Source organism: Apus apus, chromosome 4 (genome assembly GCF_020740795.1).
Source record: "Apus apus isolate bApuApu2 chromosome 4, bApuApu2.pri.cur, whole genome shotgun sequence".
NCBI lineage: Eukaryota > Metazoa > Chordata > Aves > Apodiformes > Apodidae > Apus > Apus apus.
In genome coordinates, this window is record NC_067285.1 from 91,972,221 (window position 1) to 91,988,290 (window position 16,070).

The 16,070-nt window shown below is 41.8% G+C and overlaps 1 protein-coding gene across 8 annotated transcripts in view; it reads right to left on the minus strand.

Moving 5' to 3' along the window:
* TBC1D1 (TBC1 domain family member 1) overlaps positions 1-16,070 on the minus strand; it is a 109,880-nt gene that overhangs the window by 65,680 nt on the left and 28,130 nt on the right. Inside the window, exon 1 of one of the 8 annotated variants that reach the window (XM_051616371.1) lies at positions 5,674-5,750. The exons of the other annotated variants lie outside the window; for them this stretch is intronic. Coding sequence (XP_051472331.1) covers positions 5,674-5,703 — 30 coding nt within the window. The 5' untranslated portion in view covers positions 5,704-5,750. Of the gene's footprint in view, positions 1-5,673; positions 5,751-16,070 lie in introns of those variants that run through there. 8 annotated transcript variants of the gene reach the window in all.

Sequence of the window (16,070 nt, forward strand, 5' to 3'; positions counted from 1 at the left end):
GTAAAGGCTTCAACCAAAAAAAAAAAAATTATATAAAAAAAATTATAGCCAAGCTGTAATTCAATTAATAGTGTTTCTATTGCAGATTTACATGCTAAGTCACTAGCAAACCTCTGTACATCATACACAACCTCAGCTCCTTCAACTTAAGAAGTCTTTTGAACCGTTTTAAAATCTTAAGTATTTATTAGTTGGCATAGTAAAAATGTTCCAACATCCTCTTAAAGCACACGTTTCTCAGAAATGCCACAGCTTCTATATTCAGGATGATGGGAAATCAAACTGTAATTGTCTTGCAGCTCTGTGAGCTGATCTCTGAAGAAAGAGGTGCTTTGCCTGACTTCTCCTTAAAGATATTTCTACTTGGGGAATCCAGAGCCAAAACGCTGCTTTTGTGTTCTCAGAAACACCCCTAGTGCACATAAAAGACTGTTTCATTATAAAAGCTTTTCAAAAAAGCAGGCTATAATATGAAACAGTATTTTAGATCAAATGTAAAGCAAACAAAGTTAAACTGAGGTGCCCCATATATACATTTTAATCTATATATAGATGGCAAAAACCCAAACAAACCCTTCTTGTACTGTCCATCTCTGATGGGACCTGGAGTTTTCCCTGATCCTGCAGGATTTACTAGTATTTTTGCTATTGGTTTGGCCCAAAAAGTAACTGTTAACCACATGAACACAGCTAATAGTACTAATTTCCAGAGAGTTTTTCAGCAAAGGAAAGCAAGCAGTTTTTGACTGGAGCCTAAAAGTTGTTTTGAATTGCAGAGGGCAGGACCTGCACAAAACAGCAAGCTCAGCTACCTTTTCAGGCTTGGCTTGTTAAATCTGAAGGTCGACATGAACCCGAAAGTAGATACTCATAAGAAATTAATTCAGAAAGGCATAAATGATTCAAGAAAATTGTGGCAAGCGGCAGTATACATGGCCAGGAATTTCACTATGGAAAGCCCTACTCCTTACTAAGCACTCGTAATGTACCTTATAAATGCAGAGGACACTGTCCTACTACATCTGCCCAGTCACATAAATGCCGTGTGAGCCAGACCGTATACTGGCCCTCTCCCATCAAATCAGGGATGTCTAAACAGAGCGGGTACAATTCAGGGCTGGTGTGCAGAAAAAGAAATGGAAGGACCAGGAATAAAAGTGAACAGCTCTAAAGCGAATGTAACTGCTGAGTAACAGAGGGGTTTCACCACAGGACTGACTTAATTTCAAATGCTAAGCGCATATTCCTCGGTCATTGCCCAGGCCCCTGTGGAGGAAGGTGGGGAGTGACTGGCATACAGAAACCAGCATGTTTCAACTCCTTGGTATTTGGTAATAATCAGCACTTATCAGAAAGCTGTCAATTGGTAACAACATTTTTTCCCCCCCCAAAAAAAAACGACCTGGAGAAACATACGGAGAAGGAAAGTAGTGATCTCTAATAGGGGCACTGTGCAAACTCGGGCACCAAAACCCAGCTCTGGCAGAAATCTGAACTTTCTCTTTGCTGCGTTGCTGGCATCTGGCCTGAGAGACAAGCGAGGGTCTGTCCCTCCAGTCCTACCCGCAGCCTCAGTGGCTTCAAGGGGATTTGTCTACAAGTGAAAGTGCAGCATTTGAGCCCTCCCTCCCCAATGATTCCCAGTTCTTCCCTGACACTATTAACTCTCTGATTCTTGATACAGTATGCAAGTGTTCAAATTAATTTCTAAAAAGGCTTATTGGGGGTAAATGCAGCAGTACAAACAAGGGTTGTACACCACAGGACACCGTAACTGTTTATTTACCTCCCCAAATAATCTACCACCTTAGAAGCAAGATGGGCTGAAAAGTAAGACAGGCTTAATAAACTTCAAGGTTTACTGGGCTTTAGACAGTGCTAAAATGTATGGTTATGGGGGTGCCTTAAGCAAATCCAGAATAATTTGGCTAAAATATGTCACCCGCTGAGGGATTAAAGACACCCAAAGGTGCTCAACTTTGCTGGAAGCTGTGGGGAATAAAGGAAAGAGGCACATCGCTACAGCCAGAACAAAGCATCCTCATAAATGAGTGTGATACACCCAAAAATAGACCAGGAAAAACAGCACATTCTCTCCCAGAGGTTTACTGGGCACTCTATCATTTAGAAAATAATTTAAATCATGCAAAACATCAGCAAGATCAGTTCTAACATAGCATATTCAGTTATTTTAAGATTCTAAGAAAAATAAGCAACATTTCCATTATTATAATTACTACTTCAATAATGTTTCATGGGACAAGCCAAGTAATCAAGCAATGCTGTGCTGAACAGCATAGAAACTTTCTCTTTTGATGCCTTGAAAGCTTCCTAGACTGCAGAAAGCTCACAGGCAATTCTGACTCAGCAGTCCTCAGGGAAAAACAAAAACAACCAAACATACTTGTGCTTTACTATTGGGAATTTCAGAGCATCTATTGTGACTATATTCTAAAATCTGATCTTCAGAGTAGAAGAAACCCAAACCATCAGCTTCTCAGTCCAAGGCTGAAGATTAGCCAAGCCAGCTGCAGACAGCTACATTGTAAACCCACCCTTTTCTGACAGTGCTGGTGACCCATTCTCAGAGGTTCCTCGGGGAGCAGTGAGAAACCCTCCTGCTTTCAGTTCCCCTCAGGAGGAACGTCCCCTTCCCACCTGCTGTCTTGCATGCTGGAATTGGAGGCAGCTGACCAGGGCTGACTGATCCATACCAGCAAAATCGTTTTACCTTTGTAATTTTCTTAACTGGTTCCTTGTTGGTTTATAATCATTTACAGAAAATAAGCTGAAGCTAAACACAGCTTTTTATTACACACAGTACTGTTTTTCGTAACTAGAAAGACAAACTATGTATAAATTGCTTAACTAGCTAAGAATCTGAGAACACATTTACTCAGATTCTCTATTTATACAATTTATTGCACTAAGAACTGTTTCTTTTTATTTCTTCAGCTATCTGTTCTTCAATTCTGGTGTCTGCCAAGCTGCTTCTGAATAGAAACTTGCATTATAAAATGTTGTTGAAGACAACACTTTTTTTTTTTACTTAAACTAAAGCTGTATTAAATATGATCAAACAAATACAATTACTCTTAACAACTATCACTGTACTATTAACTCCCACTAATGAATTAATAGTATGCAAATACACCATAAATGAGTAAAAAAAAATAAATTCTATCTTTTTATTTCCAGACTGAAAGTGTTCATGTTTTCTGACCCCAAAAAGGTTTATTTCCTTTTACTAACAGTTATTGCAGTGAACTAAAGTGAACATAGATTAAAATAACCTCTGTGTATCTACAAAAGTGACTGTGTTGTCTACCCACAACAGTGCAAAGTTAGTTTACACTTTCACCAAACTATGTTTTGAGGTGCTCAATCAAAGATTTCCCTGAAGTCAGCTGTCTGACTTAGTATAAAATCATGCAGGAAAAACAGGTATAACTTTTTAAATTTAAATAATCTCAGGAGACTAAACCGCGATGAGTTTAAGAATTCATTATCCACCGAGTCATCATTCAAGTGGTTTAGCCAGCATCTATATGGCCAAGGCAGGCAACATGAATCCACATAAGACCCAAGAAGGGCTTTATCCACCAGCACAGAACAGGCCTCATGACCCACCCTGGCAGCACCGCAACAGTCATCCCCCAAGGAGCCTGGGTGTAGGTGGGAGACAAGCTGGGTAAAACAGCACACAAAAACCTGTAATGAAGACATATTAAAAGGTAATATTTATACAAACATTAGGGACCAATTATATAGCACATGGGAGTAAGTTGTAAGATCTGCAGGACTAGGGACTTACATGGTGACAATAAGCACTGGATGGGAGGGTTTTTTAAGTAAGAGATGCAGGTGAACAGCTTTGTTTTGAGCAGGACAATTTCGTCCCCCCACACCCTCCAGTCCTTCCCCATTCTTGAACAGGCCACCATTTCATAAAAATTGCATTTACATTGAAAGCCTACAGCAGTAGTTCCTACATTTTTATTGATTATTATTTTGGCAGGCAGGAAAGCTTTCTTCCTTAACAAGCCTCATTTTATATTTCTAAATACACTGCTTTGCTTTCCCTCCTGAATTAGTGCTCATGATTAATGGCTATTAAAAGAATAAAACTGAACACTTCTGAGGAACCAGCACTGCAATAATTAGTTGTGAAAGCCCAGAAACCACTCCTGAAAGCAGTTAGAAGTGTTTCAGCAAGAGCTTCTGCTACTCTCTAGAAAAGTGGCCAAGTCTGTGCGCTACAAGTTCTGATTTGTACCTCCTCCAAGACTAACTCCTCACTGACTAGCTGCTTTGTCCTGCTGACAAGTGGACAATGCAGGGGGGGGGGGGGGCGAAGAGTGGGACAGGGAACAGGCCACCACTCCATGGCATCCAGAAGTATTTACTCATCAGCATCACTCATTTTTAACAGCCACCTGTATAGGAGATTGGCATAGATGTCAGAACTGGCATAGAAATCAACCAGTATCATTCCCGCAGACAATAGGGCAAATCACCCTCAAGAACACACTGATGACAGCAGAGGGAACTACTTTAACAAGAGCCCCACCTGGTAGAAATTTAAACAGAAGAAAAAAAAACACAGGTGGGAAGAAGACAGGAAAAATTTTCTGCTTTTCAGGGCATAGCTAAAATAAGCAGGCTCCTTTTAAAACAGAATACAGCAAATCTATCTGAGAATCTGAACAAAGGTAACAGTCAGCCACCAAGCACTTCCCTCTTTAACATCCTTCCGGGGTAGGTACTTCACCTGTTACATATTCAGGCAAAGGGATAGATAACAGTGATTAAGCAACCGGCCACCTGGCAAAAGAGATGGGAAAACCAGGTTTTTCTGTGGTCTGCCTAAGCAGACTAGACTGCCTATTAGTCTAACTTCAAGATACAGTTGTCTTGTGTTTTTTTTTTTTCCCCAGCAAATTCCTCCACGGAACCCCTAACTCTTGCCTATCATACAGCTTTGCTTCACTCACCTTTCCTCTCCTGCACTTCCTACGATGCATCATATCATATACAGGTCATTTAAAATGCAGATTTACTGCTTACGAAAAAATAAATAAATAAGACCATCAGCTCAAAACTATATTCTGGATTTCTTTAACCAATGCTCCTGCTTTGCACCAATATGTAGTTTCACAGTTACAGTGGAGATACTACAGAAGCCCTAGACATACAGATGTAGAAGCCAGCACGACATGCATTGTCATACTTAAACGTGTAAGTCGCCCCATTAAAAGCTAGCTTATTGCTCTTCATAAATTCAGAGTATGACAAAAAACATGAAAAAAGCCCAAAACAAACAGCGGGAGTGCTGTTACACATTTTCCCAAGCACAGAAGTGTTGACCAGAGCACGCAGAGACCACACCTTCTGTGCCGTTTCTAACAGCTCTCCCCTTCCAGATCCGCAGCAAGGCAGGACCGCCGGCCAGCACTGCAGCTTCGTTAACCCCTCAACCCAAACCCCGAGTCCTATCAGATTTCCTTTACTGTTCAAGCGCTTCTCCTTTTCCTTAGCTGAACAATGCAGCACGGCTCCGCTCCCCTCCCGGAGATGGTTGACTTGCCTTGAAACGAAACGCGAACATCTGCAAACTCTTAGGCTGGACTTTACTTCACCCGAGCGGAGGACGGCGGGCGCGAAGCCGCCTACCTTGGCCACCCAGCTGAACAATGGTGACATCCTACGAGCTCCGGCGCGGCGGCGAGCCCGGCTCCCGGCTCCGGCCGCTCCTCTCCAGCTCTCCCCGCTGCTTGCCGCCCGATGCGCCGGCAGGGCAGCCACCCCCCCCCCCCGGCCTCCCACCGCTTCCCCACCGCCGTCCCCGGGCGCCCAGCACCAGCCGGCGGGACCGTCAGCTTGCCGCGCCGGGGAGGCTCCCCGCGGCGGCTGCCGTGCGGCGCGGCGGGAAAAGAAAGGGAAGCGAAGGAAGGGCCAGGCCGGGGCTGGGGCCGCGTCCCGCCCCCGCCGCGCTCCGCCTCCAGCGGGGCGCCCCGCGCCGGGCTGCGGCCGCCCGGCCCGGGAAGGCGGGAAGGGAGCGGGCTGGCCCTCCGGCAGCTCGTCCGAAAACGCAGACAACCGCCTGCTGCCTCCCTGCCTTGCCCTTCTACGTAACTCAGCGCAAAAGACAGGATTCTCAACTGTTGGGGGGAAAAAAAGTCCACGCGGTCCATGTAACTTTCTGGGAATACGCTGGCACGGACATCATGCTTAATATTAAAGGATCGAGCAAAAAAAAGTCATCTGCTTGAAACCGCTATGAAAATGTTACACTTCCAGTCAGGCTCACCATTCATGTTATCTAATGGCATTTAACATCACACAGTCTAGCAGCTCCACTTCCAGAAATAAGCTGTTGAAAAAGAGAATGAAAAACCCAGCATGGTACAAGTCAATAGTATGCATGTTTCTGGCAGGTCAAGGGATGTTACCTGCCACACAAACAGGTGAAGTTCCTGTTATCACTCCAGCTGGACTGCCTGTGAATGCACACCCCTGCTTAGTGGCTGTAGGACTTGCCAGAAAACAAAGCCATTTCCTCAGTTTGGAGGAAAAGTACAGAATCGGGGGGGGGGGGGGGGGGGGAATAGGGTTGGATTTCACAGGAAATAACCCACTGGGCTCCAACCAAAAAGCCCTTTATTTCCTATCACCTCATAGAAACAAAGTGAAGAGCTAGATTTGCAAAATCATAATAGGAAAGCATAGGGCTTCTGCATTTTTTCCCAGTAGAACTCAGCTACTCAACATTAGATGTCCAAGTGCCAAATTCAGCTCTTCACGTTGCCCAAAGAGACTCTACGGCCATCACCCACTAGGAGGGTGTCCTGCACGTGCTTGCCCTTGCTTGCTCAGATTTGAGGAGGGAATAATCTTCAGGTTTAGAGCGGAAGCTGTCCCACTCATCTAAGTTATTAAATGTCCTCTGGAGCACAAGAGTGACACCCATGCATTTGGAGTCAATCTCACAGCTCACTGAGGCAGAAAAGGGGCTGTTTTGGTCCCTGCCCCAAACCACATGATCATGCAGCCGGTGTTTGGTTCACACAAAGCAAATGCGGCAGCTGCCAAGAGAGCTGTGTCACCTCCCAACACTGTGCTGGCACTCTGTGTGTGACTATGGGCTGAGAGGGCAAGACAAAAGCAGTTCTCAGGTTGTATCTGTGACATCCACAGTACCTAAGCATGACACTTCCAGCCACCCCCTCCTGAGAGAGAATCACAAAACACAAACCAGAATGCTGATGCAGAACAGTAACACCTACCCAGAAAGCATGTCATGAAACAAAGGATTGCACCAGGGAAGTGTGATGTCTCTGTCATGGCCAATGCATCACTGATAGTCTGAGAATGAAGGTATCTGACTGCAGTGAATGTGTGAGTTGCTGCATGGCAGTCTGGTGGCACTGTGGCCCAGCTGAGCTGGTGGTGGTAGGACTGGGGAAATATGCTGCCACTGGATGTTAGTACTCTCTAGCTCAATACTAGTTTACCTGTCTGTAAAATTAAGTCTTGACCAGTTTAATTTGCTTGCTCGAAGACACACAGATAATCAGGGGAAGAAATTTGATGTGTGAATTTGAAATCCTTTTCCTGAACAACATTTGCCAGGAGCCACAAAACACCAACCAGTATAAGCTAATAAACCAGCATACAATATATTTACGGGGACCTTCTCATGGTTGGAGAAAGCAAAGCTTACCTGGGTCTGTTTTTTAATCAACTTACAACCTTCACTACAGTTTCTGGAAATAAAACCATAACAAATACATTGTATATTTTCATAAAAGCTCCATTTACTAATAGTTCTACAGTTTAAACTAGAGGTGGCTAACAGCTCATTCTGTCAGTATAATACTGGCCATGTACAGTTTGCATGGATGTTCTTACCCATAAGCCCAATGAATTACTAAATATGACCAACACTCACTCCAGTAGCAGTCTCTTAATATTTACTGGCATGATAGAGGCAAGAAATGTTCACTAGTGCTACTGTTCATGATGTATAGAGAACATATATGAATAAAGGACATCTGTTCTCAGGGCTTTAAACTAGGCACCTTAAAAGAACACTATAAATCTTGCCATTTGAAGTAGGGAACTAGATCTGCTTTTATTTCATAGAGCAACTGATGCCGAGGTAGAACATTCTCAGTTTGTGCTGCTTGTAGTTGTACAGTATATCCACTATTTGGCGTTAGTGTTTCTCTAACACAGACTGTGAATAATACTTTCTCTAAATAATTATTTCTTCCCTTTTTTGGAGGAGATCCTGCTGGCTTGAGAGTCTTTCCAGCTTCCCCATCCTGACTGGCACCTTTCCACAGTTTTAAACTAACAATACAGACATCTCCTCTGAGTCTACATTAAATGCTGATGTCAGTCAGGAGATATGGCTTCTTGCCCTGACTGCAACTGGCTCAAAGAGCCATCCTCAGTGTGTTAATTCATACTATTTAGCTTCTAAACTTGTTGCATACAATTGTTATAGTGATGTTTGCATGATTTTAATTGCACTCTGAAAGCTTCTAAATGCCTCTACAAGACTGGGAGGAAGAGTGGTCTTGTGGTAAAGACACTGCATTAGGAGATAGAGTAACAGCAAATGAATTCCATCTTCTGCTGTTAATATAAGTTTCAGGCATGCTACTTCACCACCCACTCTGCTTTAGTTCATCTGTTAAGTGGAGGTATCTGCCAGCCTTGAAGGAGGAAGGAGTGGGTACCCTCCTTGGCATCTGGGCAATAGCTGGCAGCTAGGCTTACATGTTCAGATATAAAAACTTTTGGCAATGCAAAAAATTCTTCAGTGTAAAGGAAAAGGTCACTGTGTTGCTCACCTTCTGAAAAAAAAGATAGAACTAGCAATGTAATAGAACAATAACTGCATTCATTTTCCAGGATGTTCAACTTTCTAAAAACAGAACTTCTTTATTTTTCTATTTTAAGTTTGGCTTGTGCAAATAACTGTCTCTCCAAAAATACTATATAACCATTTTCGGTAAATGGAAAAATTCAGGGCCAGAGAATGACATCTGTATTGCATAAACATTAAGTAGCACTTGACACCACCTTATCAAAGTGTACAAACTTTTAAAAAACAAAACAAAACCCTCATTCCTATGAACTGTTCCATGTTATCATGGAAAATATTAGTAAAATATTTGTGGCTGTTTTTAAAACAGTAGCAATTAAAACACTTCAAAGCCACAACTTAAAGCTTACATTGTCAGAAAGATCATCTTTTGGTTTTACAGACGTCCTTCATAGATTTCCATACACACAAATACCCCCATCATTTCTCCTCCAACAAAGTCCTCTATATTAAATGAAGCCATTTGGAGATAAGGAGATAAATGTGAGATATAAGAAAATATTAAGAAGAAAGGAGACTACAGTCAAGCTTTTAACTCAAAAAAAGAGGAGTATTTTCTGATTTACTGTGCTCTGATTTCAGCTTTCTTTCGGTTTAATGGTTGTAAATATTTTTGAGAATCTTCACAGTATGCCACCACTGAATGACATCTGACAAGACCTTGCATTAAGGGTATAGCCACAACTGTATTACCCGAGAACTGGCCTCTCTTGGTGCTTTTGTGTTAACTGTGGTGGTGGTTTTACAGCAGACTCCATTCCCTTTTGAAGCTTTTTTGTACTTAGACATGTTTTGGGCTATATTCTTCTCAAGAATTATCCCTTCTACCCACATTCACTGTTACAAGTTTTATTTCTCTCTTCTTTCCCTGTACACAAGAAGGTCTTAGCAAATTCAGTTGAAAAAAATCCTAGAAAAGAATACACCTGCCATTTAATTACCACACACACAATTTTTATCCTCTACTACTTAGTTTTCACTGTTCATTACAATTTCCTTGAGTGTTCTCATCCCCTCCCATAACAGGTAGTAGGCCAGGTGGTTTCTCCTTTATCAGAGGAAAAGGAGTAACTACCGTGAGGGGAGTTTGTCATGTGAATTAAAAATATAATAAAGCTTTGATTCTTAGATACAACTGTATTAAGATACCAAAAAAAGGTGTCTATTAAGGAAATCCCACACATTTATGGCACTGCCATTTGATGCAAGATGAGACAAATGATTCACCTGAACTCACTGAAGATAAAGAATAATAAAATCCTCTGGATTTTGTTCTATCCAAAGACTTGATCAAGCCTCACTAGCTGACTTCTGAAAAGGTAATGTGGTGAAAAAAAAGAGTAAGCTTTGTTACTTCTTTTGGATAAATTATAATCAAACTTTGTTTTTCTTGAGACAAAATAAAGTAAAAGATTAATCACAAAACCAAAACTACCTTACCAAACAAGACCTGTACCAGGCCCCTGATGAGAGACAACAGCAAGACCCACTAGCAACCAATGGCTGGCAGTAGTTGTCCCCTTTCATGCAAACTGCACAGGAGCCCACTGCCCCGAGTTGCATATCCACTGAGCTGCAGAGGAAATCCAGCTCTCACCAATGAAACAAGGCTTACTTTCTTGGTGGTTTCCAGATACTCAGTGGAAACAGAAATATAAGTGTTTTGGGCAATCTCATTGTACTGTTGGTGAGTAAAAAGTGTAAACTGAAGTGTTTTGGCTATCTGCTAACAGCAGCAAATATGAAAAATGCAAGACACTGGGCTGGTGCCCAGAGATAACATGCAATTCACTCCCCATGGTGGCAGACAGAAGGGAACAATTCCTCATCAGAGTGCTGGGCACTGACACAGCAGTGGAGCCCTTTCCAACCTTTTGGGTAGACTTTAGCTTTTGTATGATTGTCTTCTCAGCCACAAAACTTGAAACTGCTTAAATTATTCAAGTGACATTAGCATTTCCTGCTCAGGAATGAAAAGCAGTGCTGATGATGAGTTATTGATCCTCTTCCCTGCCAGCAGTATCTATCCTCTCTCCAGCAGTGCTGGCGCTAAGTGTCAGAGATTTACCATGTGCTGAGGCTCGTTTGAGATCCTGGATCTCAGCAAGAGGACTGAGGGAAGGAAGGATCTGGGAAGGGAAAGGTGATCCTACACCTCCAGGTAGGAGAGAAACACAAGAGCCTAAGGGCCATGTTGCTCAGCTGACAGTGGAATTAAGTCCTCCTTGGGCAAGTGCTGTCCTGCAGGCAAGGTTAGGTCAGCTAGAGGGAAGATCTACATAACCAGTGCAACAATAAACACAATCTAGCTTTAGGGTCTCAGGGCCCATTCACAAACACTAAGGCCATTTGATGCAAAACGCTCATCTGTACTGAAATCATCCTGCCACTTCAAACACTTGCAAAAACATTGATGAGTAAACTTTGAATTGGCAAGCTTTATGCTGGATTGAGTATTTTTTATCTTCCCACAGACAGGGGAAAAAAAAAAAAAAAAAGCTTAAAGCTGTCAGGAATTTTGCCATGAATTCTGACTAATTCCGCTCAAGCATGATCATATGTCTGCATTTGTCCAAGATCAAATGTGCACTGCTGAGTGATTCAACTGTGATCAACCCATCAGATCTCTATAAATGTGCAAAAACCACAGTCTGAATCTGCAGTTAAGTCCAGGCAGACTTGTGAAGAGATCACTTCAATCTGAATAGCTGGATGCATGCAGGTCTGAAGCCCCCAACACAAGAAGGATGTGGACCTGTTGGAGCATGTCCAGAGGAGAGCAACAAAAATGACCAGAAGGCTGGAGCACCTCTCTTACGAAGACAGGCTGAGGCAGTTGGGGTTGTTCAGCCTGAAGAAGAGTCCTGGGGGACATTATAGCGACCTTCCAATACCTGAAAGGGGCCTATAAAAAGGCTGGGGAAGACCTGTTCACTAGGGCATGTAATGATAGGACAGAGGGTAATGGTTTCAAGATAGAGAAGGGTAGATTTAGGTTGGACATTAGGAAAAAGTTCCTTAACATGATGGTGGTGGATCACTGGAATGGGTTGCCTAGAGAGGTGGTGGAGGCCCCATCCCTGGAGGCATTCAAGGTCAGGCTTGAAGGGGCTCTGAGAAATCTGTTCTAGTGTGAGAAGTCCCTGCTTATTGCAGGGGGGTTGGACTAGATGAACGTGAGAGGTCCCTTCCAACCCAAGACATTCTGATTCTATGCAAAAAATCCACAAGGACAATGTTGCAAGTGATCAATGGGGGAAACCCAGCACATAGCAGGTAACAGCCACATAGAGACATCAGGAGTTCCACACATTTATTCTGTTTTACAACAGAGGGGTTTCTGGCAGCTGTGATTCTGGAGCAGGAAGAGTGGAGCACAAGCAGAGCAAACTGGCAAACTGCACAAGCAGATTACAGAGGTCAAAACAAATGGAGGTGCAATGACAAAGACACAGCTCAAGCCTTTGAGATCAACAGCTAGGCCTTGACTTTAATTTAAACACTCGGAAATCTCCTGTTTTTCTTCCTGCAGGACAGTATTTCTTGGCCTTCTCCATGTCACCAAGCTGAGGGACAGCTAGCTGAGCTCTCCAGGCTACTGAGGTGGGTCTGGCAGAGAGAACAGCAGCCACCACAGGGACGACACCTGCACACACGCACTCTGACACACCTGGATAAACCGTAAAATATTAATAATATAAGACTGCTTTTTAAAAAATCACCCTGACAATGGGATGTGAAGGATGTGACAATTCAAGGGGGATTAATGTCCATATTTGGTCATGGAAGGACTTAGTACTCCTCTCCTGCAGCCTGCCACTGGGTCCCGCCAGCAAGCACTAAAAGGTCTCAGAAGAAAAAAAACAAAACCTCTCTAAGTTTAAGACGTATTTTCTGAAATGCAATTAACTAAAGTTTATACTTGAAGTGTTCCTTGATCTTGAAACTTGTATGGTTAACCCAGATCAGATAGGAAGACAGATGCTTTATCTGAAAAGATGTGTCATTTCCTTTGTGGAGAAGCACTACCTCACACTGGAAAAAAAATTAAATACTATGCACTTCTACTTCCACTAATGGGTAAGTTATGTAGTAAAAATGTCTAGAAAGCATTGAGCAAAAACAGACTATGAACAAAAAATGACAAATCTCACTTACCTGGTTAAAATAAAAACACAATTATAAAATTTATCTATTTCCCACATGCTATGGGAGATGCATATACGATGAATGCCTATTTCCATTACATGGGGCATTATATTAGTTAAGATATCCACATTCACTTTATGCTGTTAGAACACTCTAGTAACAAATAATATAAAATAAGCAATTTTGACTAGCTTTTTGTTAATGTAATTAACTGTAAATAAAAAATTAATCCTAATTCCTTAAGCATATCATTTTGTGAACTTCAATTGCAACAGGAGACTAGGAAAGTATACTGAGCTCCACAGTATGGAGAGCCATGAAAAGAAGCCAGTCTTCTCAGTTCTCTACAACTTAATAAATCTATTCCTAACAGCATTGATATATGCCAAAAGCACATTGATTTCTCATAACTGATTTCAGCTGTCATCCCCATAGACAGTACACAGATTCAACTGGACTTTTACTGTAGTTCAGATACTCTAAAGCAACATCTATTTCAATACATTGTAAAAAAGCAACAGAATAAAACTTCAAGTGTTAACCACTCCACTCCCAACACATAATATTCTCAGTTTAGCTGGAAAGAGCTTAACAAATACAATCAGTTCAGGCTTATCTCTCAGCAGGTTTAGAGTCCAGAACTTACCCACAATCAATGCAGCTATATTGAAATTAACATATGATGAGCATGTGGGTGTAAAAGCTATTCATTTGAGAAGGATCCAGTCCTGCCCCCACTAAAATCACAGACCAAGTTGCTACTATATCCCCCACACATCTGAATCGTAGATAACAAAAAGAGGAAACAAATACCATGTTATTCTGCTCTTTTTCAGAATCTAGCTGAAGAAATTTCAATTTGTGGCACATTACCCTCATATCATGACCCTCCCTGTACAGTGTTCTTGGACCAAGCTCTGGTGAGAGAGCAGCAGCAGCCTGCTGAGAAATAAACCCCTCACAGCCAATTAAGAAGTGCATGCAGCAGCCCATCCAGCCTTCTCATCACCAGCCTTTCATTTGATTACAAGCTGCAGCACAGTCCTTCCCTAGATATTTCCTCTGTAATGTGGAATTGAAAATGCTGCTGGAAACCTACTAATATAACAATTTGCATATATATGGTAATTTTGTCTGGTGCATATAAATCTGATTTTTTTATTACAATACCTGTGCTCTTTATTTTGCAGTGTTATGCTGTTGATTATGTTCCTTCTCAGCTGTCTTGAAAGTGGAAAATTTTATCAGCAGTGTTCCCTTGCACAGACTTTTAACTTACTCTTTCTTATCTGTCCCTACCATCTTCTCAGGGTTTATTAACCCACTAAGTGTATCTTTAGCAATGATGTGGATTCTTTGTTCTTGTGATTTTTGTATATTTTTGGCTAAATACACTGTCTTTCAGTAATACCAAAAGCCAGAAAACTGCAATAAAATATCTTTAAAACCATGGTTCAAATACTGTTTCTCCTGATCTAAAAAAAACCACATTCCCCACAATTCAGCTAGCTTTCTGTTCTTAAGTTTGTAGCCCCCAGTTTCATTATGAACAACACTCTGTATTTAGTGATTTTAAGCCAATTTTGTTTGACTCCTAAAAACACGGTGGAAAACATTTGGGAAATGTAACGCATACAACGGAAACCTCTAGCAACAGGATTTGTCCCGATGGCTCTTTCGTGGTTTTGATAAAGCTGCATTGCTTCAAAGGGCTCAGGATATATTCCTGTAAGACACCACTGCACATTTTGGCCACATGTGCTGACTGCGCTTCCGCTCCTCTGCCAGAACAATGGAAGCCTTAGTGTGCTGAGTTAGCTATCCCACAGCCACAGATCCATGAAGACTGAACGCATTCCCTCACTATGCTTTTCTTTAACCATGTCTTATCACGGAGAATGCTAGATAGCTGCGTCATTTCGCATATGACTCCTGGAGTGGGTAAAATTTTTTAAATGTGTACATATTTTCAGGAATAAAGCCCAAATTTGATGTGTGGTAGACTCCTGAAATAAATAAATAAAGTTACAATAAAATAATCATGGGCTAATTCTGCCATTTCCTCCCTCCTGGTTATTTTCAGCACCAATAGGGAATGTTGGTATTCCAGGAGACACCTGCACACAGCTGGACAGATGGGCTAGACAGCGGAACTTTTCACTCAAGTTATAGAGTAAGTTCAGATAGCACTGCAACTTGTGAGTCTGAGCTCATGTATTTGGATGTGTTTACAGGCACAAAGACCCACATGAATAAGTGAACCTCAGAAGTCAGCAGGGTCTTTTATCCCAGGCTGTAATAAATTCTCATGTGTCCTGTTGGTTTCAATCATAATTTACAAGTAGAATGTATGCCAGCCTTAATTCATTTTCCCAGTTTGTTTCTAACATGCAAAAAGCTGTAATATGCAGCCAAACTGCAAGAGCTTAAAAAAAAAAAGTAATCAAGTATTACATTATCTCATTGTAGATCCATAATGTCACCCCCCTACACCTGCTTTGATTTCACCCAACCTAGTTGGGACAGAACTCCAGTTCAGACAACTGCCGGGTAGTTCAGCTTATGTCTCAAGCTAGCATCAAAGAACAGGCCGAAATGCCTGTGCACATGTGTGTGTGAAAGTCAGGTCACTGGGTCAGGAAAATATGTCACATATATAGTTTTTATATGGTTTGCTGGAAGGGCACAATCTCAGCTCTTGTGAAAGAATTTATCTTGAGACCTTGACAGTTTATATTCTGTAACTTTAACAAGAAATACACCTACAAATCAGAAATGTGTGTTTTGCTTTTTTGAGGTTCCTAGGAACTCTTCTAACTCTTACAATCCTAGCTTGTATAGAGATAGTCCATTAAAACACAAAAACTGAAATAGAGAGGAAAAAAAAATACTTAATTTTAAAGAAAAACGTGAAGCATCCCTTCTGCAGTACACAAAACTCCTCCTGGTAAAAAGGAGGCCTGCCCAGAAGCAATACACACTCTGAGTTTTGTCATCACCTGGATTCATCTAGGTCATTATGGAG